This window comes from Patagioenas fasciata, chromosome 3, assembly GCF_037038585.1.
Source record: "Patagioenas fasciata isolate bPatFas1 chromosome 3, bPatFas1.hap1, whole genome shotgun sequence".
NCBI classification, from domain to species: Eukaryota; Metazoa; Chordata; class Aves; order Columbiformes; family Columbidae; genus Patagioenas; species Patagioenas fasciata.
The window spans coordinates 64481478-64503767 of record NC_092522.1 but is presented as its reverse complement, the minus strand read 5'-3'; the positions used below and the strand labels follow the sequence as shown (position 1 = coordinate 64503767).

The 22290-nt window shown below is 36.8% G+C and overlaps 1 protein-coding gene across 9 annotated transcripts in view; it reads right to left on the bottom strand.

Moving 5' to 3' along the window:
* Positions 1-777: 777 nt before the first annotated feature.
* Positions 778-22290, bottom strand: part of REPS1 (RALBP1 associated Eps domain containing 1) — a 66436-nt gene continuing 44923 nt past the window's right edge. For 4 of the 9 annotated variants that reach the window (XM_065834293.2, XM_065834295.2, XM_071806483.1 and 1 more), the window contains 11 exons: positions 21049-21129; positions 18075-18162; positions 17400-17501; positions 14722-14794; positions 12327-12445; positions 11517-11581; positions 8574-8759; positions 7028-7123; positions 6274-6422; positions 5547-5652; positions 778-4205 (listed from right to left, as the gene is read on the bottom strand). In XM_065834293.2, the coding sequence (XP_065690365.1) occupies positions 4137-4205; positions 5547-5652; positions 6274-6422; positions 7028-7123; positions 8574-8759; positions 11517-11581; positions 12327-12445; positions 14722-14794; positions 17400-17501; positions 18075-18162; positions 21049-21129 (1134 nt within the window). In that variant the 3' untranslated portion in view covers positions 778-4136. The remainder of the gene's footprint in view (positions 4206-5546; positions 5653-6273; positions 6423-7027; positions 7124-8573; positions 8760-11516; positions 11582-12326; positions 12446-14721; positions 14795-17399; positions 17502-18074; positions 18163-21048; positions 21130-22290) is intronic. The other 5 variants (XM_065834294.2, XM_071806481.1, XM_071806482.1 and 2 more) reach the window with 5 other exon arrangements.

The window sequence follows — 22290 nt, the reverse complement described above, 5'->3', positions numbered from 1 at the left end:
TTGTACATTTAAAACCCATTTTGCCAATTTAAAGAAATATTACTGAAAGGAAATTACGCAGTATTAAACCTTCTCCCCTAGACACGTAACTGGATTTTGAAAAGCCATTAATTTAAAAAAGCAGCCTATATTTTGCTTGGGTACTAGTTGTCAGGACAACACTATAGTCTCATTTGGTTATTAGCATATAGACATTTTTAACATTGTTCCTACACAACCACCCATTAGTTGTTTTCAAAGGCTAATAAGAGAACATAACTGTGCTAATTAAAGAATAAAGTCCTTGGTTTTCATGTGTTTTCTTCTAGAGAGCTGTAACATAAATTATTAGTATATCACTATGTATGGTAAAACATACTGGAACTCTGCTTATGAAATGATGGTGCATGACTCAAAACCCAGAACTTTGGGGAGTACAGCTGAATGCTCAACTGCACATTGATTCCTTTGTAAAACATTTAAGCAACTTAAGCATGCAAATATGTTTAAAACACACAAGTTTTTCATCTTCCACACAAAGTAAGAATTGCATTGTTAGGACTCCCTTTTGTAACATATTGCATTTTCATGAAACTACATTCTACTAGAAACTAAGACCAGAATGAGTTAAGAAGCAGTTGTTTGGTTTTTTTTCTTTTAGGAAAAAGTGATTCAGATTGGGTCATCCATAAAGTTGCATTTAGAGACAAACTTCGTGCACAGCTGAACCCAGGAGAGTAACTCATCTTTGCCCTAACTGTAGAGCGGCACAGCCCATCCATAAGGGACAAAGACATCTCACACAAGAAACAATGCTGCAAATTTATTTTCTTAAGTTTTTATAACCTCAACTTTGTTTATCCCACATAAGACATTTTCAGTAATAAGAGATCCTTTAGTTCATGTACCATACAATTGCAAGTAAAATGAGGGGCATGTGAAATACAAAATAAATTGAAAATACTAGCTTACATTTGGTAGACTCAAAATACTGCTCAAAAAAAAGTGGATTTTCAGCTTTTTACCTTTGCATTTTGAAAATCGTCTCTGCAGTCCAAAGACAGGCAACGGAGAAAAAAAGCAACTCCAAAGCAGGTGGAATGAAGAGAGAGGGACATTAGTACAAGAAACAATGGAAAGGCAAATCAAATGAGATAAGAGACAGTTCTCCAGTCACAAAGTCCAAAGAAACACATTTTGCAGGTGTTTCAGAAACGCCTGCTGTTGTCCATCCATCCCAGCTGGGTACAGGAATCACATTCCACATTATTTAGTAGTCTACATTTATACTTGCAATATAGAGAGCACAACTCTTGTACAGTACATAATCCCTTGCCCCAAAGAGCTCACAATCTGAATTCATAAAAAAGAATGCCAGTAGTTGGACCAAGATCAAACAAATGGAGAAGACCGGGAAGTAACTTTATAAGGGATTAAAGTTGGGTTATGTTAAGTGAGGTAACTTCTGAACATCACTGGCAGTGATGCTCTTAAGACAACTGATTTTTCAGTTAGAAGCTCTTCTGACCATGAAAAACTGGTTTAAATGTACTGAATGATGCATTAACAGTAATCCTCAAAAATTCTTAGAAATACACTTGTTGGCAAGACACAAAAATGTTTACATTGCCCAAGTTCTTCACTTGAGTCCCTAACTTCTCATTCTACTAGAAAGATATGAATGTTACAGAAATTCATATGTACATGTCACATTGAATGTAAAAGGTTTTTTACATTTATGCTTAAAATGTTAAATTCTGATTTAAGAATCTTGCTGCTATAAACATAAGCTTAATACTTAAATATTAATATGAAAATAGTTCTATTTTAAAAATGTATTTTTAACTTTAAAATAAACTATGGACAAGATACAGTTGGTTCAAAATCAACAATCTTTGACGACAGTAAGTGACCCACTTTTCCCAGTTTTTTAAACACTGTTCTTGCTACTTGGCAGTTATAATTGAAGTGATTAGTCCATCAACTTTAAAGTTGTTTTTTTTCCATTTTCATTTTGCTTAGCCTTTTTTTTTTTTAATTTCTCTAGCTGTATCTTTTTCTTGAAGTAATAATCTTGCACTTTATCTACTAATTGGCAAGACATCGTTGAAATATAATATATATGTAACCTTTGTGCCCATTTAGCTATCGTGTCTTAATCCCTTTACATGCAAATAGAAAGTACCATCTTTCATGCAATGACGACATTCATGTCTTTCATACCAGTGAATCTTGCTTTGGATTATATATATAAACTATGTGCAACACTTCCATGACACGTGAAAAAATGTTGGAGTAGTTACAGTAGTAAGAATTAACCATGATTATCCAGTCTGTATATATTAACCAAAAAAGATAAATACATCTTTTTCACTGTAACAAACAACATATTCAGTGGAAAAATCTGACGTGAGCTACCATTTTGTAAGGGAAGTAGATGTTAAAAGAGTTTCATTTAAGTGAGACTGTGAGAGGATAAGGACTGCTAACAGGCAATCCATTTAGTTTTAATTTGGAAAGGTACTCTCAAGAAAATCAAACCAGAAATGAAGACTGAAGAACTACACATTACTTTGAACCAAGTCTGTACTAGCATTTACTTTCAGAAGTTACAAGTATATTAGATTTGACTATAGGAGGATACAAAATGAGTATAGCCACAGATTACCAAGAGAATTTGATCATTTCTGACAAACAGCTAAAAAATGAGAGGAAAAAAAACGGTCAAGGGATTATGATCAACTGTTTCTTGTACTTGCCATAAAATCCCAAAAAATTCCCTGCAGACCTGTAACAAAACCCTCCCCTTATTTAAATTAGTTTCAATTCCCAGGTAAAGATGAATCAACAAAATTAAAATATTGTGCTGTTTTATTGGTGTAAAAATCACACAACTGCTAGTTCTGATTCTGCAGAGATACATCCATGCAGTTAAACATCTATGATCCCACAGCCAGAAGAAGCCATTAAATAGAATATCTGCTGTTAGTCAGCAATTAATGCAAATTTACATATGAGATCAAAAGGTGTGTATCGTACAATATACAACAAATCCTAATACAGTACATCAACCTGAATAGCAGGATACACTCAGGGAACTCTGTTAATAGTGAAGCCTGTCTATATGCCAGAGAAATAAGGCCTGGAAACAAGATGACAGAAGGTACCCCAAAAATCCTAAGAAGCAAACTGTTCATTTTTTGACTTTATTTTTTTCTTTTTTTTTTTTTTTTTTCTGGGAATTAGAAGTTCATAGAAATATTGACACATTACTTGACAATACAGTTTGTTATAGTGAAGACTGGTGGAAGTGATCTGTTATTAAAAGGTAATGTGTGAAACATGCAATTACAGGTGGCGCTTAGGTAACGTGTAATTAATACATTGGGGATTTACACCCAACACTTCACAAAAGGGAGGACTAAAAGAGAAAGAGGTCTGTTTGACAGACTACCAGTTGTACCATAAATCTTTATATGCATGTGGCTGCATCAGGATAATGAATGGATAAAATGTGAACACCTGGCAATCTGTGGTTACATACTCTATAATGTATGCAACAAAACAACAAAAAAATCAGATCCAGTTGATATGGCAAACAGTCTGCAAGAACTCTGTCAATCCAAAAAAAGGTGATTTATTGCAAAGAGGCAGACTTTCTAGAATTGTGAAAAACTCTCCAATTGTGAAAGGCAGCTTGGGAAGTAACAGTGGTTGATGACAGATTACTAGTTTTTCTCTTTTCTGTCACAATAAAATAAATGCCATAGTGAAAGAAGAGTTTATGTGCTTAAAGTCAACTGATTAGCAATACTCTTCTGCAAAGATGTTTCAATGGGAAAAAAAAGAAACCATAAAAAAATTCCAGTTGGAAATTTTGGCGGCAAACTCTGCAAACTCAAGTCCAACAAAGATCATGGATGCCCACAGAAAATGATGTGAGAGGCAGTGTCACATTTGAGGAAAAGTTGTGTTTTTTTTTTTCCTCTGTACTGAAATTAAAATACTTAAATACAAAAGTGGACAAACTGACAAAACAGAACCACAACATTTAATGTAGAATAGAGTGCACTGAGCTAGATGCATGGATCTTTAAATAGGCTTTGAAACCAACACCCCTTTCAAAATTAGTAAATTCACAGTTAACGGCAGTAGGCTTAGAGGTGAGAGAAGGGTCGAAGTTGTTCCAGTTGGACTTCCAGGGAGATTCTCTCTTCAAGAACATCCTACAAGAGGAAGATTTTTCTATTGAATGTCCACAAAGAATGAATATTAAAAATTTACTCATGCAATCAAAACTGGTAAATGTCAGCTTCAGCTTTGAGAACTAACATTTTTTTCTAGAATCTGGAGAACTCTTCCCATTATCTGAATACAAGATTGGCTAGCTCATGAATGAAAATCAATACTATTCTCAAAGGCAAAGCCATTTACTATTTCATAATTTCTTTCAAATCACCCAAATCCACAAAGTTGCAACCAGCTGCAAACCCAACTATAATATTTTTCCAATTGAAGTATACAATGGTAAGGTGGTGAGCACTCATCTCAGTTAAAGGATTGGAATCTCACATTTTTTCTCCCCTCAGTTTTCCCTCTTGTGTGGATTTTATGCACCTTGACTCTCACACACAGTAACAAGTGAAATACAGGCTTGATAGTTTTAAAAATGACCTATCTTCCAGTGTAGACACTACCACATTAATGTTTAAATTCAAGATTTTTTAAAATTAACTTGATAATTAAAATTAGACACCTTAAGGTAAGAAAGATGGCAAGAGAAAGATGTTAAGGTGGTGCCTACAGATAAATCCAAAACAATAATAGCTGACCTAAATAAACAGAGGACTACTGTTGTTCTCATTCAGCTGCAAGTTTTGTATTCCAGATTATATTTGTTTAAAAATATTTCTCATTTTATTATAACTTTAAGGTTTTTCCTTCAGAAGAAGGCAAGCCACTTCAGCTGCTGTTCTCAATACTGTTTCTAAAGTACCTGATGACCACAACAGCTACCTCAAATGATTAATATGAAGTTAAGATTTCAGGGTTTTATTTTTAGCATAGCTGGAAACAAATCAATACATTGAAAAATGCATTTTGTAGTAGTAAAAGTGTCCTTTATAATTTCACAAGGTTTGTCACAATTAGGTATATTGTATGATCTACAAAACCAAAATATTTTCTATCAATATCCTCTAATATATCTTTGATTTGCAGAGATGGCTGTTACAGTGCATCACTAACATCTTGCCCTCTTTGTTTACGTTATGTTTCTCATGGGAAATGAGTAAGCAATAACTTAAGACCATCTGAGAGATGAAATTTTCTGGGCACACATGGTGGATGAAGGACTAAGAGAGAGTGATTCAGATGGAGTTAATTGCGTGTATCTGGTTTATGTGGGAAGGTTTTGGTAGTGGAATGGAACCACCAGGCCCAAGGGCTAAAGCAGCCACATTTCAGCCTGGAGTTTGGTGGCTTCTCAGGTTCTAGTAGTGATTGTTGGAGCGTAGCTGTTTTGTCATCAAGCACTTCTCATAAACAAACAGGGATTATGGAATTACCTTTAGTTGCTGCTGTAGTTCACTATTCAATCTGGCCAAAACAGTGTTGGTTTCCTTGTTACGTCTGATTGATGCCTGAATTGCCTTCTTGTCTTTCCCCACTGATCTGAGAATATATTAGAAGCATTGTAATAAGTAATTTAGCAGCTTAGGTGAGTATCTCATTTATAGTCCCTCTTTTTCCAATGAGTAGAAACTTTTTTTTTTACTTGTTACACTGTTAATTTTCCCTCTTCCGCCCAGTTTGATGAACCTTGTTTGCATGGAAACCATACATACTTGTTTTTAATGAAACAGCAAGCAGCAAATTTTGAAAACTTGTCATAATCAATTTTCTGAAGTCCCAACACTGCACCACATTCATTTACCCCAAAGTGACTAATGTAATAGTCTACTGCCAGGCTAGGACATAAAAACTGCACATTTTGGACTGTTCACAGCAACCATTATTTAAATCTAAACACTACTTCTTAATACTTCCACCACTTATTTCCCACACACTTGCAGAAGTTCAAGAGTTCACACTACAAATTCAAGATCTCTAAAAAGCCTCCCAACAGTAGAGGCTTCAGGATGATCTTGTTTACAAAACAAAAGTATTTAAACGGTTAAATTAATCTAATTCAAAGACACTGAAATTGTTTGCAACTCCTGGAACAGAAAGTATGTATGCTGTTTAAATGTAAACTTTCCAGTAACAGATGTATTTATACACTTCTTGGGTTACCTAGGAATAGATGGCTGTGAAGCAAGAACAGCAGCTATGACACCTGTTTTCTGTGCATGTTCCTCAGCTTCGGGTCTCAGCTCATCTTCTGATTTTAATCTTCTGCGAATAGGCTTTGGTGGCGGGGCGAGTGGGGTAGTGCCTTTACCCTGAAGAGGAAAACAGAACCTATTAATTCTCACAAACTACATTTTACTTGGATTATAACCTGATAACTTGTTTGTGTTACATATTCTTAAAATCAGTTATGAGCTAACTGAATTTACAACCCATCAAATATTTTTTGATGGGCATCTAGCTGCATTCTCATATAATCTGGGAAAAAAACCTTTAAGTATTAAATCCTACCCCTGGTGAAAGGGCAGTAAATTGCTACACACTGACAAAGAACTGTGCAAGCAGAAACATCATGGTACAACTAACAATAGCAAATGCGCAACATCTCAGAGCACACTTCCCCCCCTCCAGGAATGATGTGTAACGAAAAAAAGCTATGGTTAATCAAGTTCTGCACTAAAAGTTTTGCTCTGTTTCAAAAATTTGAACACTTACAAGTATCTTAATTTTCTGCTCTCTTGGGAATAAAGCTAATCATGAACATCTTCTGATGCAAGAATTCAGCACCTATTTCAAGCACATACTGGACTTAAGAAAACTGGGTTCAAGTGGAAGCGTATAAAGTTGCTGTTGCAAATCAGACATATAATTTCATATACATCAAGACAACTGCGCTCTCCAAGTCTACTTTGCATACCGCACTAGTGGGGACATTAGCAGGTGCTTTGTCTTCAACTCTTCCATCTGCTTTGGCAACTCTAAGAGAACTTGCAGAATCAGAGGGCTTTTCAACCTACAGGGATATAAACTATATTTAGAAAACTACTTCTTAACAAGTATTTCATTTGGCAACATCTGGAATAAATACAAGTATGCTGTGTTCCTGATACATGAATGCAGTTAACACCTAAAATTCCAGTTCAAGTCTTCTTCAGAAGCACAAGCAGGTATCCAACAACAACACCTGCTTAGGGGCAAAACCATCTAGAATCATCTTGGTCACTAACACCGTTTTGGGCTGGGAACAGCTCACAGAAAAGGCACATAAGTAAAAAAACTGTACTTCCAGAATCGATAGTCAGACCTGTCTTTTGATACCGAAATGAAGATTCAATACAGCATCTAAAATCCGCAGGAAAAGAAGATGAAATAGTTACTTGAAAGTCCTCTGCTCTCAAGCACTGTACTGTGGATGTTGGAAGATCTCTGAATAAAGTCAAATCCCCAACGTTATGAGGCACAGTATAGTACAAAAAAGGCTGCGGCCTGATGATAAAACTGCTACAACTGTTTCTGCTATTACATTACCACCACTTTCTATTTCTTACTGCCAAAGGTTAATCTCTTCAATGGAACACAACACAACTGTTCCCCATCCACCTCAGTGCACAACAATCAGCAAGCTTAACTTAAGCAGTTTTCAGCAGCAGCTTAAGCTAACACAGCTGTTTTTGTAAAGAGGTACAGAGAGTGCTCAGATGGTTCTACAGCACTGACCTTCCTGACTAAGGGAAGCAAGACCATGTTGCTGATAATGGGGAGAACTTTAAAGCACCACAGGTACTTTTGCAACTGAGGATGCAAGAAGTGCTCCAGAGAACTTACAATCTGGATGCAGTCTACAAATTAGGAAAGGAAAATATGAAATAATTCATGTAATAGCAATAAGGTGTTATGACATTAATAGGAATAAACCCTAAGGCTTCCAAACTTCCAGTTCTGTGTCTGTGGTAGGAAACAAGGTTTCATAAACAACTAAAGATCTATTACAGAAGGATGTCAGAGCTCTAATTACTCCAGCTGTTTGTTAGATGGCTTTGAACAAAACCAAATTAAGGGAGTTCTAGCAGATGTTTACAATACTTCACAGTCATTTCATTTACTAAGACAGACTACTTTAAAACTTACCAGTAAGTCATTTGGAAAGCTAGCAAGAGTGAGCAGAAGGAAAGTTTTGCTTGTGCCAAGTCCTAAATGCACAAACACGATTATGTATGTGCACACATACGCTAATAAAGACGAAATCTTCTGAATTACAGTCAAGAAGAGGGAATAAAAGAATTCTGCCTAGGTGTCTGGCAGCTATTAAACAAGCATAGCAGTGTATATTTTAATTGCTTTCTAGCAATGGATTGGGACTCCATAAAAAAACCTCACTGAATTCAAACAGCAGAGATAGGTTTTAACAGTCTCATAACTGCTGGTATTATTAAGCAATTGACAAGATCTTCACTTCTGCTCACCTGCAAGACTTCTGAGTGTGTTTCAATTTCATCTTCCTCCTCTTTGTTTACACCTGAAACAGCAAATGCCTCAAACTGGCTAAAGTCTGCGAAATTTGGCTGTTCTGGTATTTGTTGAGGTGAGGTACTGGTATGAGCTATTAGGCCTTCTGCATCTACTGGGCGATGCACATGAGGACCTGGACCCTGCAATAAAAGAACAAGAACACTTAGTGACATTGTTCTTAACAGAGTTATCTGATGCAAAGAATCTTGCCAAACAACAGTTTGTGACAGAAGGTTAAAGATTATTAGCATTTTTAGTGGACAACTATTTATGTTCTGTCAGTAGGACAAAGTGCATCTCATCCAAGACACAGACAGACCACTCACCCTATTTATAAAAATAGAGAAATATTTAAGAGAAAATAAAGTTCAATCAGATGTGCTATTATCCAGAGAATGAGGTCAAAGACGTATGCATCACAGGACTATCAAGACTCATAGTATCACAGTATGTTTGGGATTGGAAGGGACCTCAGAAGATCACCTAGGCCAATCCCCCTGCCAGAGCAGGAACGCCTAGATGAGGTCACACAGGAACATGTCCAGGTGGGTTTTGAATGTCTCCAGAGAAGGAGACTCCACAACCTCCCTGGGCAGCCTGTTCCAGTGCTCTGTCACCCTCACTGAGAAGAAGTTTCTTCTCAAATTTAAGTGGAACCTCTTGTGTTCCAGCTTGATCCCATTACCCCCTGTCCTATCATTGTTTGCCACTGAGAAGAGCCTGGCTCCATCCTCATGGCACTCACCTTTTATATAATTATAGATATTAAAAAGGTCCCACCTTAGTCTCCTCTTCTCCAAACTAAAGAGCCCCAGCTCCCTCAGCCTTTCTTCATAAGCGAGATGCTCCACTCCCTTAATCATCTTTGTTGCCCTACACTGGACTCTCTCCAGCAGTTCCCCGTCCTTCTTGAACTGAGGGGCCCAGAACTGGACACAATACTCCAGAGGGGGTCTCACCAGGGCAGAGTAGAGGGGAAGGAGAACCTGATGATAAAACTGCTACAACTGTTTCTGCTGTTACATTACCACCACTTTCTATTTCTTACTGCCAAAGGTTAATCTCTTCAATGGAACACAACGCAACTGTTCCCCATCCACCTCAGTGCACAACAATCAGCAAGCTTAACTTAAGCAGTTTTCAGCAGCAGCTTAAGCTAACACAGCTGTTTTTGTAATGAGGTACAGAGAGTGCTCAGATGGTTCTACAGCACTGACCTTCCTGACTAAGGGAAGCAAGACCATGTTGCTGATAATGGGGAGAACTTTAAAGCACCATAGGTACTTTTGCAACTGATGATGCTAACCACCCCCCTTCTAATACACCCCAGGATGCCATTGGCCTTCCTGGCCACAAGGGCACAGTGCTGGCTCATGGTCATCCTGTTGTCCACCAGGACCCCCAGGTCCCCTTCCCCCTACGCTGCTCTCTGATAGGTCATTCTCCAGCGTGTCCAGATCCTGCTGGATGGCAGCACAGCACAGCACCATTGACCACCACTCTCTGGCTTCTCTCCTTAAGCCAGTTTGCAATCCACCTCACTACTCTGTTGTCCAGACCACACCTCCTCAGCTTAGCAACTAGGATGCTATGGGAGACTGTGTCAAACGCTTTGCTGAAGTCAAGGTAGACCACATCCACCGCTCTGCCATCATCCATCCACCTTGTTACATCCTCATAAAAGGCTATGAGGTTGGTCAAGCATGACTTACCCTTAGTAAAGCCATGCTGACTGCCCCTAATAATCCTCTTATCCTTGATATGCCTTGAGATGGCACCAAGGACAAGCCGTTCCATTACTTTCCCAGGGACGGAGGTGAGGCTGACCCGTCTATAATTACCCAGGTCCTCCTTCTTGTCCTTTCTGAAGACTGGAGTGACATTTGCTTTCCTCCAATCCTCGGGCACCTCTCCCGTTTCCCAAGACTTGGCAAAGATGATGGAGAGCAGTCTAGCAATGACTTCAGCCAGCTCCCTCAGCACCCGTGGGTGCACCTCATCTGGACCCTTGGATTTATGGATGTCCAGACTACTTAATTGCTCCCTAACCCAGTCCTCATTGACTCATTAAACAAAGTTGTTTCTGCTGCAGTACAGTCCAGCTTGGCTCTGTCACACTCAATACAGATTTTTAGCCTAGTTTCATACGGAAACATGCTTATGTGACCGCACTGCATGGAATACATCTGCCATTGTACCCTCTTTCCCTGCAGACTATTTCTGGATCCAATGATTGACTTCAGTTGCTGGTAACTCAGATTCTAACAAGTAGCCACTGCTGAAAAACAACTGAAAAGCAGCTTCATCTACCCCATCTCAGATCTGCACAGCAGTTGGAGGATTCAGCTGGTTGAGACAAAGAAAAACATTTGCAGGACCTGTTTTGTACCACATCAGCTGATTGAACTGACTCAGATCAGGATTGCAAAGATCACCAAGTCTATGTCACAGGAAGAAATGGGATGACTGCTTTTGGGAGCAGGCATGTTATGTAAAAATATACCCTCTGTGCTAGACACTAATGAAAGACAAACACTTATTTTACGAAACTTCAAAAGATTGCTCTCAGTTTGTGTTATGGCTTATTAGCTATATAGGGACAGGTAAAGAAATGTGCAAGTGTAACGTTCCTCTCTTTCTTACAACTCAGAGCTCCAGAGCCTCTCATTCCCTCTCAATCTCTACTTTAATCCCTTCCCAGGGTTCCACCAGAAGCAATTCTTTATTCAGTAAAGGTTAACATTTGGCTATAGTCTAGGTTCTGCCATTATTAACATCCTGGCAGTTTCAAACACTACCATGCAATACTACTCATCTTAGAGATAAGTTAAATTCAGAGTCAGATTAAAATGATGCACCAAGTTAAGAGTGTGATTTTTCAGAAGTGACAACATCACCTGTGAAGGCTGTGGTCTTGGAGGCACTGCAGGGGGATAGGCAACAACTCCAGTCTGTTGCTGTCCTGTAAAAGAAGCATCATGTTTGGCCAAGGCTGTTACTCTTTACATTACAGTGCTGTCTCATTTTCTGACTTCTCAATATGAAGAAATCTTGCATTTTGCCTACATATTAACCTGTCATATTGTGGACCATAACTAATGTCATCTCCTTTCAAATTGGCAAACAGACAAAACAAGGAAGGAGAACATGGATCTTGTACATTTTTCCATCTCAAAGTACAGACACGGTCATACTTTTCTGTCTTAGCTCTTTTTTCCTTTGACCCTGATTATACACTTTTAACACTTCCTCTACTTCGTGATCCTGAATTGAAAAGTACTGAAAGGTAAGAAGTACAAAGAAAACCCTTACACATAGCATCAGAAGTCACCTTTAATTGTTTTCTCTGAAGCAAAACACTAAACACCCATCTCTAATACATGTGATACCAAAAGAACTGCTCTTGAAAATTTACTGGCAGATGCAATTCATTGCATGTGGGTGCACTACCAAAAGGTTATTTCCTGACTTTGCTTCCCCTGAGGACTACAATGCCAGCATTCAGAGTTTATTTTGAAATTATCTGTTTAAGCAAAGCAGAGTACAAATTTTTATACAAACAGGAAGAGTTAGAAAATCTTCAGCTTTTTCATTCAGAAAAAATATTTTAAAGACACACTAACTCTTTCTTCAGAGGCAAAAAACAAGTCTGCCTCAGGAATATAAGTGCTGAAAAAGAACAGCCACTAGGAACACAGTATATCTACCTGGGGTAACTGAAAAGGATCTGTTCATATCTAAAGATGATGATCGAGAATGAGAAGGATGAGGCCTTGGAGGGGGTGGCGGCGGCGCAGTGTTATCTGGAGATGTTCCTGAATGTGATCTGCAAAACATACAAGCTTCTGTAGTGATTTTAGGCAGCTACAACAGAAATAAAACTCAAAAGTTCTTAAAAAGTATGCAATCAAAAAATCAAGTTTGACAGATGGAAAAGAGCCTGATTGCCATTGATTTCAAAGATTGCAAAATCAGTTTTAGACTTCTGGTATTCTTTGATTTCACAATTGTTTGTATATTTCTATTTACTTAAATCTCCATTATCCAAATTATTCTTACATTACCACAAGTAATTTATCTTTGAGAAACCAATAGTTTGACACACATCCCAAACTCATTAATGATAGTTCAGGAACAGAGAATCCTAAATATGGTAATTCCGTCCAGACGGCAGTCATTACAATTTGCAAACTATGTAAGACGTAGTCAACATCCTGATCAGGCTTTAAACAGGTTAAGTTCCATGTCACTGAAGAAGTTCCTGTTGGACCTGCCTCCCATGTAAATTGAGATTGAGTATCCCAGTTTACAAGACAGCTATTTAATTCTCTGCCTGAAATTTTCCAAATCTATGTATGTGGTGGCATATTCAGAAATTTTAACTTGTTCTTAGGTAGGATCACCATCTAGTGGATACCTGTTGTAGGTTCATCAAGCACACATTCAGAAAGGCTAGAAGGACAAAGTACTGCATTAAGTGCCATTTAACTGGGATTTACTGTATAGAGAAATTTTGCACAGCTTCCATTTAAAAACAGCTTGCAGAACCTTCCTAACTAGTCCAATTTGAGCAAGACAGATATACTGAATCACTGACATGAATACGGCTACTCTTTCATTCGACTCATAAATGTGATAAAATATTCTCTGTGACTGACTGCTGTAACATTCTTCTACATCATAAGATAGGTATATTTTACCTTTCCTAGCTTTCTAAGTTTCAGACAACACCTGGAATTCCTAAATGCATAAGTCCAAACAGCAAATTAAGTTACTGCAATGGAAATATTTGCTTTCTTAATATACTTTCCAGGACAACACTTCTGTAACACTACATAACCCTCTAGCTGACATAATACAAATTTAATTACACTGACTCCTATGGTCATCCCTCTAGTTAATCCAGTATAAAAGGCACAAGTAGGATTAAAAAGGGGAGCAAGTGGTTTAAGGACACTCTTACAGCATCATTATCTGATGTAGCCTTGTCAGCTTTTACTTTCTGAAAACACAAAATGTACTCTGGACTAATGGTAGGGCTAAGGATAACGTCACCTCTACAGATAAAGTTGCAATTGATATTATAGGATACCAGTGGACAGAAGTAAAAGAGTAAGCGGGAGAAAAAACTCCTGGGTGGGCACTGCCAGAACTGCCAGATTTGGACAGAAGCTGTCTGTACCATAATGTAGCAACTCATCAGAAAGCTTCACTCGTCTACACAAGTTCAGCAAGAGAATCCAACCCAAAATCAGATGTGAAAAGAACAAGTTGAAACCACCATGCTGATAGTGCAAAAACATACATAGAAGCAGGACAGAATCAAATTTGCCGTTAAGTTACAATGGAAGAAAAGTTTTCAAGCTGCTGTACTGAGAGGGAATTGCAAATCTTTCTTTGCTAGTGAAATCATCCTAATTATTTTTGTTTTGAAACTTACCTCTGAAAGTGATTGTAAGATGGTTAATGGCGTAGCTGGTTTTTAATCCTATTCAGGCAGATTTAATGGGAACAATTAGCACCAGCTAGTACAGCACATTCTCTTATGTCAAATGATTCAGTTGTTGGTTATGTGCTTGCATAGCTTCCTCCAATCTCTAAATTTATGTTGGGCAGATGATTGCCCTTAATTTTATAAAAGCCCATTATTAAAAGAGATTGTATTATTGCTGTGATATTTCTAATTTATATTTTATTTTTCTTTTATGCTACAAAGTCACAAGGTGCTTCTCCATTAATGCCTAATGGATATTTTAAAAAATACAGAAAATTGGTTTCAAGTAACATCATGATCTCTTGTGCTTATATTCCCTTGTGTTTAAGGAGAAAGCCTTTATCAAGATTTGACATTGTGGAGCTTAATTTGATTGGCCAAATCCTAAATTTAGACCACGTTATTTTTTTAATTTTCACTTCACACATTAACGGGAACAGCATACATTGTTAATGCATTAGAAAACAGACTGCCTCCAGATTCCTGAGTGTTTAAGTTAAAAATCTATTTAGGCATCATTTACAAGCTAGTTGTCAAAAAACCAGAAGCTTAGAACAGGCTTCTTTAAACATCTTTTGTTTGTTTGTTTCAGTTGCTGCTCTACTGACCGTTGCCGTGTTACTGTGTTTCCAATTTGCTCTGGATCTGAAGCATAGGAGTCGGAACTGCTGTAACCATCTGCTGGTAAAAGAAAGTACAAAGTTTCATATTCCATCACTACCATCATTACATACCCTAAAAGATATAGGTAATACATAATGTCAAAGATGAAATTTTTATTTTTAAAAAGACTTATGTCCTTCTATTGCTTCCTTGTACAGCATGATATGGGCAGGAATCAAAATCCTTGAGTTTGAATAACTGAAGGATCCAATGCAAACCAACTCCCCTCACTCAATACTTTAAGTTGTTGTTAATACTAGGATGTACTGAAGAATAAACAATGACAATAATGTTGCATTTAAGCTACAGAATTTTTCATAAGCAATAATTTTTAAACACTTGACATTCTATCACTTCAATCCAGCCAACAAAAGTAAGGGACAACTAAAACGAAAACAAAAAAAAAAGGCAAGGAGTAGGACATGCTTGATATTGCTTGATATATATATGTATAGTACCCAGATGAACCCGGCAGCTTTGCTACCACTGTATCTTGTGTACCTTCAAGGCTGGCAGTCATTTCTGTTTTGGAGTAAATCTTTTTAAAAGCTTTCAGCTTTTGCTTAAGGCAACCTATAAAAATGAAATATGCTATAACAGCATCACATACAGTTTGCTTAAGGACACCCTTACCCATCTCACCAAAATCACAAGATTTGTCTGGAATGAAGGCAGACAAATATGGCGCTCAGAATAATTTATCACAAGAGATGATTCCAGAGCACCTGCTAAAGCACAGTTCAAGGTGGAAAGTCACCGGAGCAATGAGACTCACCTGACTGCTTATAAGTAAAGAGGAAAAGCCTACTCAAGAACATCAAAATTTTTCTGAAAGGACTGTCAAAGGACCACCTTAACCTCCTAGCGCACTATAGTTTTCTGAAAGTGTTAAGACACATCAACTGGGACCCAGAGATGAGAATCTTGCAGAGACGATTTTCCTGTTCAGCAAGGAATGCCCTTGCCTATTACTTCATATGCAGAAAAAAGCATATGAACCTATGAAGAAAATATTCTTAAATGGATATTCTTAGGAACATTTTTTCATGAAACAACACTTACAAAACAGTGATACATCGAAAAAACAAAACAAACAAACGAACAACATACCCACTTAGAAAAGTTATTGCTTAAATTAAGATGAAGACTCCCTATTCTCGAATGAATTCTGGCACAGCTAAACAAAAACTATCCACTAAAGCAAATACTGAAAAATAAGTCCAGCCCAACAGCTCGAGGAAGTGCGCTACAGACACTGTCGCTGATTTAGCACAGGTGTCGAGATACACTACTGAAGACACTAAAGAATGTTAAGAAACGCAATTACCAAGATAGTAAGTCTGTACAAAAGAAATCTTGTTATATTTACAGTGTTTTTTTAAGCATCAGAAGTTTATTTTCTAGAGTTAGCTTGTACTACGTGATTTCTTCAGGATCCACCTGAAAGGTGTTAACCACGAAAATTGTTACAATATCGACAAGAACCGTTTCTTCAGAAAAGGGATGGGCATCCCATGAAAACCACCGTTTGAGATACTACAAGGTGGCTTTGTTACACTGCAATGAGGTTTTTTTCTATTTTACTACATTCTTCCTCTGAAGGAATAACACTACTACTTATAATTAACAGTTGCAGGCCCTTTATCGAAGGTTAAGCTATACTCAAATAAGGAAAAGGGAGTACAGAAGGGCTCTTAGATCCTACATATAGTAGTAGTCTCCCCATCAAAAGACCATGCTTCCTCATTTTTTCTTTTGCATCAGAAGACTACCTGGTAAAAACAGAACTCTGCTTGAAAAGAAAAAGACAGGTTCAAGACATTGCTCAGCATGAAGAATGGCACTGGAACAGTCCACAAGGAACGCAAAACACATTACAAACAGGCACTTTCTAAATTACTCCTGTATTGCAAACCAACCAAAAAACTTCTGTCTTTATAATGCAAAGGACTCAGGGTAATGAGTTCTTCTTCAAGCCTTAGTTTTACTGAAGAAAAGATCCCTTCTTCAAGAAAACAAAAATCTCAGAAACAGACTCCACAGATTCATCCAGGTTACATATAATCTGGGACCTCTCTCAATATTAGACAAGTAGACTAATTAAATCAAAATAATACAAGATATTTTGGACACAGGAGACACTGAAAATCAAAAAGGTTATTAAGAACCAAATAAACAATTGAAAAGCTGTACCTAAAAACGAAATCTAGAAAACTACTGCATTTTCTTAGTAGCTAAACCAGATGAGAACTGCCTGAAAATTGTGGTCAACAGGCTTTCGCTCTTCAGAAAACATTTTGTTACACAGTTCTGAGGAACCAGAATCAAATACTACTTAGTCAATTCCAATTCCCAGATATTTTGATTTCTCATCCTAAGATTAAAAAGAGAAAACAGAAGATGGAAACAAGCTGAGAAAAATGAACTTTTTTGAACATATGGCATGAAAGCATCTCCAGAGGCTACTACTTCTAAGAGATAAATATCAGAAATACCTCTATTCTTAGCAGAAACTCTGAGTTAAACATATCCTATCTAGCAAGTTTTCATTCACTAAAGAATGTATCAGATCTACATTTTGTGTAATGTAAAAAATGAGATCAGAAAGTACTTTGATACTTACTAACTGTATTTCCAGATGTAAATTTTACAGATGAACTCATTTTGTTTTCTTCTGGGAGATCAGGTGGTTTCACAAGTAGTGGACTAGTAGGGTTACCATGATCTGGATGGAAAACAAGTGTAAATAAATGTATTCAAACTAGCCTTTACTTCTGTACATGATCTACATGATTTCAGGAAATACTAGTATATTGGGACACATCTATGAATTGAGACTCCACTGTTCCTCAAGGAAAATTACCAAACCACACTGCTTATTATTGACCAGAGCATTAAAAAATTTAAAAAGGCCTGTCAACACTCCCAAATGGTGTCACATTTCAAAATAATAAACTCAGTATTTCTGACCACAGCAGAACAGCTTTATCAATGCAGGCTATATTCTCCATCTTCATAGTCTCCTTCAGTATTTAATAAGGAAATCTGGACATTCTCCTGGAGGCTCAAATCAAATCTATATCATGATGTTTCTGAACTACTCCACCCAATGATCTCCTACAGATGCTCACTGTAGCAAATGGTCAATTCAAACTCCCCAGCTCTCTGAACAGTAGTCTAATTTTTAACTCCAGATACATTCATTTAAGCAGAAGAAAAAAAAATCAGCATGTTCAAGGAAGTAAAGCCAGCTATAATTGTACAAAACCTTCCTCCGTAGCAAGCAAAAATATCCTACCACTTCCAGTTCTTTTAAGCTCCATTTCCTGCATGTGGATTTTGCTTGGAGTCATTCTTATGGGAACCGGGTGCACAATTGCAGTGTCCTGAGAACGAGATCAGAGTTAAGTAGTAAGTGATGTTAATCTGGTTTTAATTTGTTCTATTAAGAGTCTCTGACACCATGCAAATTGTAATTTCTAAGCATAATTTCATGAATTTATTTTTTTAGACAGTTCCAGGGAACAGAATAAACCCATAAACCCGAAGCTGTATAAGATGAAGTTTCTCTACAGTTTACAAGGTCTAATCTAGCATACTACTTTAAAAAGGGTACTAGAAATGTTTCAATAGATAACTGTGTTGTAAACAGGACATGAATTTTACCAGCTTTCCACCATTTTTGGCCTACTAGATATCTGTTACTTGGAGTACATCTTACAAACAAACCAACCCCAAATACACCCATACAAACAAAATAAACCCCAAAACCAAAAAAGCTACAGTTTCAAAACCCCACTCACTGACTTTACTTACAATGCCTCAGAAAGTTATGGCCTCTTTAAATAGTAGACAGATGTTGAACTTACACTTCAGCATTTTCCTTATAGTTCAGACAAGAGACATCATTTTAGTGTATTTTACAGACAGCCCTTTCCACCTGTTTTAGAGAATTTGTGTAGGCAGCTTAAAAAAAAAAATCTCAAAACTTTGTTCACAAGTAACCTAGAAATATGGACACAGCTGTCTGATATTTTTTTTACTGTCATCTATATTCAGAATTTAAGAATTGGTGGGACAAGGACAGCTCAAAAAAATTCCCAGATTATATTCTGTCCCTATAAATAACATGAGGTTTCAAAGTTTTGTATCAGAAATTTAATCTGTTCTGACCACTCAAGTAGATCAATTTCACCAAGCATAGTGCATTTTCATTAATATTTTCTAAAACTGTTTAAACTGACTTGTACTACTCTTGTTGCAAGCTTTTAAACCCACTTCCTAGGCACAGGCCAAACACTCTTGTTGTACTGGGATTTTAAGAATACTTATAACTTCAAAATATATTGCACCCCCTGCTTCTATCCCATAAAGGGATCATCATGCCACGGTCACTCTTGCTGTAGCTACTTCAGCCCTCTGCTGTAATCTAATGTGCAGCTACTACAAAAAAAACCTCTCTCAAATTGTTTAATTGACTTTCATATAACATATTAATTCAGACAATTAATCTAATTTTACACAAGCCAACTTAATATGTTACCAACTTTCACTTAAAATAGGCAATTATTGCTCCCATACCAGGGGAGGAATGCACTGTTATTCTTTCCACTTATCTTCTACCCCAAAAGCAGCTGCTTTTCCAACAAAAAGACAAAAGAACTGGTCTATGAGTTTAGTTTATAGTTAGTTATTAGCAACTGCTTGAGAAAGCCGATTCTGTCCTTTGGGAAAGCAGAAGTTGTTCAGCATCTCAGTCCTATGCATCACTGTTGGTACTAAAATAAGAAGTCTGCACACTGCTACTAAAAAATTGCTGTAATTTGTTTTTATTTTCTATGAAAATTAAGACTAAGAAAATGACTCAAGAATGTGATCTCAGTATATTTTTGTATTTCTACTGTATTTCTGTTTATACATACATGCACACACATATATATGGCTATATAGTAGGACAGTGATGATAATGGAAAACTGCTATTTAGCTTATCAACATATGGGAAAAAATTTCAAACCAGATTTCTGTCATTTACTAATTATGTGTAAAAATGAATTACTATCTTATTGTGGAAAGAAGATAATGATAGCTCTCTACTGTCAAGCAACAAGACACAGTAAGAAACAATTCTAAACTGTTTTTCATCACATTTACTTCATTAAAATATAAAAATACAGTTCATATAAACCAAAAGTGTCTCTCTCAAATTAAAAAGGGCTGGTTTTCACTTGAAGTATGACATTTTCATTTGGTTTGAATTTTTACTAAGGGCAATTCTGAGTACAGGGAACAGTGCAGATTGAGTTCTAGCTTCCAGCACCTTGAAATGCTGTTTCTAAAGAAATAGCAGTGTTAACTCTGAAAGTGGACCACTGATGTATTTAAAATACATGTATATTTCCGTTTTATATTTTTTTCAGAAGTGATCTGAAAAAGCAGGTAAGTGTGAATTACGTACACCTAATACATTTTGTTATGTAATCAAATGGACACCAACACTGTAATTAATTGAATTAAAATGGACACTAACAGTGGTAATTAAATACCTAAGAAAAGCAGGACGTAAGCAGCAGCTAAATACTGAATTAATTTTAATGCATTTCAGGACTGCTTTGATGTCACATGCTGTGAAGTTTAAAACCAGCAGAACTGGAAACACTGTAGTGAATTTCTGGCTCCCAAACTTGGCAAAATATTTGATTACATAATCCTTCAGAGCACTCCTCACTGAGTAAAGCATTAGAACAGCACAGATTTAGCTGGAGAATTACTAAAAGCCTTATTAATCAAGTAACTTGATGAAAACTCCTAGAAGTATGAAACACCACACCCACTAAGGCCCAGCAGTTTTTCTTTAGTGAAGTTGGCATTGTCAGCTCCTAAGAGTTTGTGCAAACCCAGCTCTGCAACATGAAAAAAATAAAATAACGCTGAAGACAAAAATCTAAAATGGAACTGGTTTATCACTCGGAGTGGCCCTTGTGTTGACTTATAGTAAAAAAAAAAAAATCCACAAATTTTGCTACTTTGTGTAATACAGGTTTTGAAGGTATTACATCAAAATCAAGGGAAAAAAACATTGTTTGCATTCAGATATTAAATATGAGCCATACTAGAAAATTTATATTCCGAAAATAAGGAAAAAAATTAAGAAGCCTGCCACCATTCCCCAGAAAGCAGTCAATGGAATCATGCATAACAGCTAAATACAATGAATGGAAATTCAGTGTTAATAAAATTAATTTCAAACAAGCAAGCTAAGTGATTGACTTACAGGATCAGCTGGTGCAATGTTAGAATCAAATTGGGTCAGAGTTTGTGAGCTTGAGGAGCGTTCGCTAAATGTCTCCCACTGCTGAACAGACAGAGGAGAGAAGTCAGCACGATGAGAAAGATGGGAGTAAAAGATCACTGAGGAGATTTAGCACAGTAGTTCAGAGGTTGCACTGGAAAGTACTATATTTGCACTGGACAGTACTTGACTTGGGAAGCACACTGATACACGTTAAGTATTTCTACTTCAGTCTGAGATTGTTGTGCAACCAAGTTTGTTACCCCTCGATATCAATCTTTAAATACACATTTCATAATGAAGATACAGGTGCACAGTCAACACAGAAGTATCTTCAGAGTTCATGTTTGCCAATTAAAATCACAAGTAAAAAAAATGGTTAAGCCATTCAAATACTGTAAAGAAAAATCACTGCCACATGTTGTGTGCATTTGTAATTATAAAATCCACAGAAAGTTTCCTTGGCTTTGTAGCTGCCGAGTTTCAAACGTATTTCAGAAATGATGATTTTCTTACAAAATCCCAGACAAATGAACACCGAGTACTCCAACTACACCAGTTCAGCCTACAGTGCAACCCCTGAGAAGTGATTCTATGCTGTAAAAGAGGATTTTTACAAGTCTAAATCACTGACAAGGCAAAGAATTAAATTCAAATATTTGCTTTTAGCAATCAACAGTATAAGTCAATCTCTAAACAATTTTACAAGATATAGGCATGCTGTATCAATAGATGTTTGTCAAGAGTCCTCATGTTTAGTAAGTCAAACTACAACTGGAACAGTAAAGTACCAAAGTACATAAATTAGTCTGTGATTCAGAAACCAGACTATGAATCATAACAGGAATTCTAAACTTGTTATATTTTGGTAAAATAACACAAATACTAACCATGTTTCAAACACTACAACAAAAAATACAAATGCAAAATTTTTAGTGCTCAGAAAATTTGACAAAAATTCCGTTAGTATAGTTGTGAAAACAAATCAATATTCTTGTCCCATATCTGTAGGCAAATAAATGTAAATTATTCCAGAGGATACAGGACAAGTTATAGGGTGTTAGTCAACTTAAACTCATGTGCTCCTCTACATTGAGCTACGTCTAGTGAATGGCCTGTATGTTAACCTAGTCTAAGCCAGTTATTTCAGAAATCTTCTCTCCTCATTTCAAACTTCAAATTAAGGCAGAGTTTTTTTTGGTGGGGGGGGACAGTTTTTTGTTT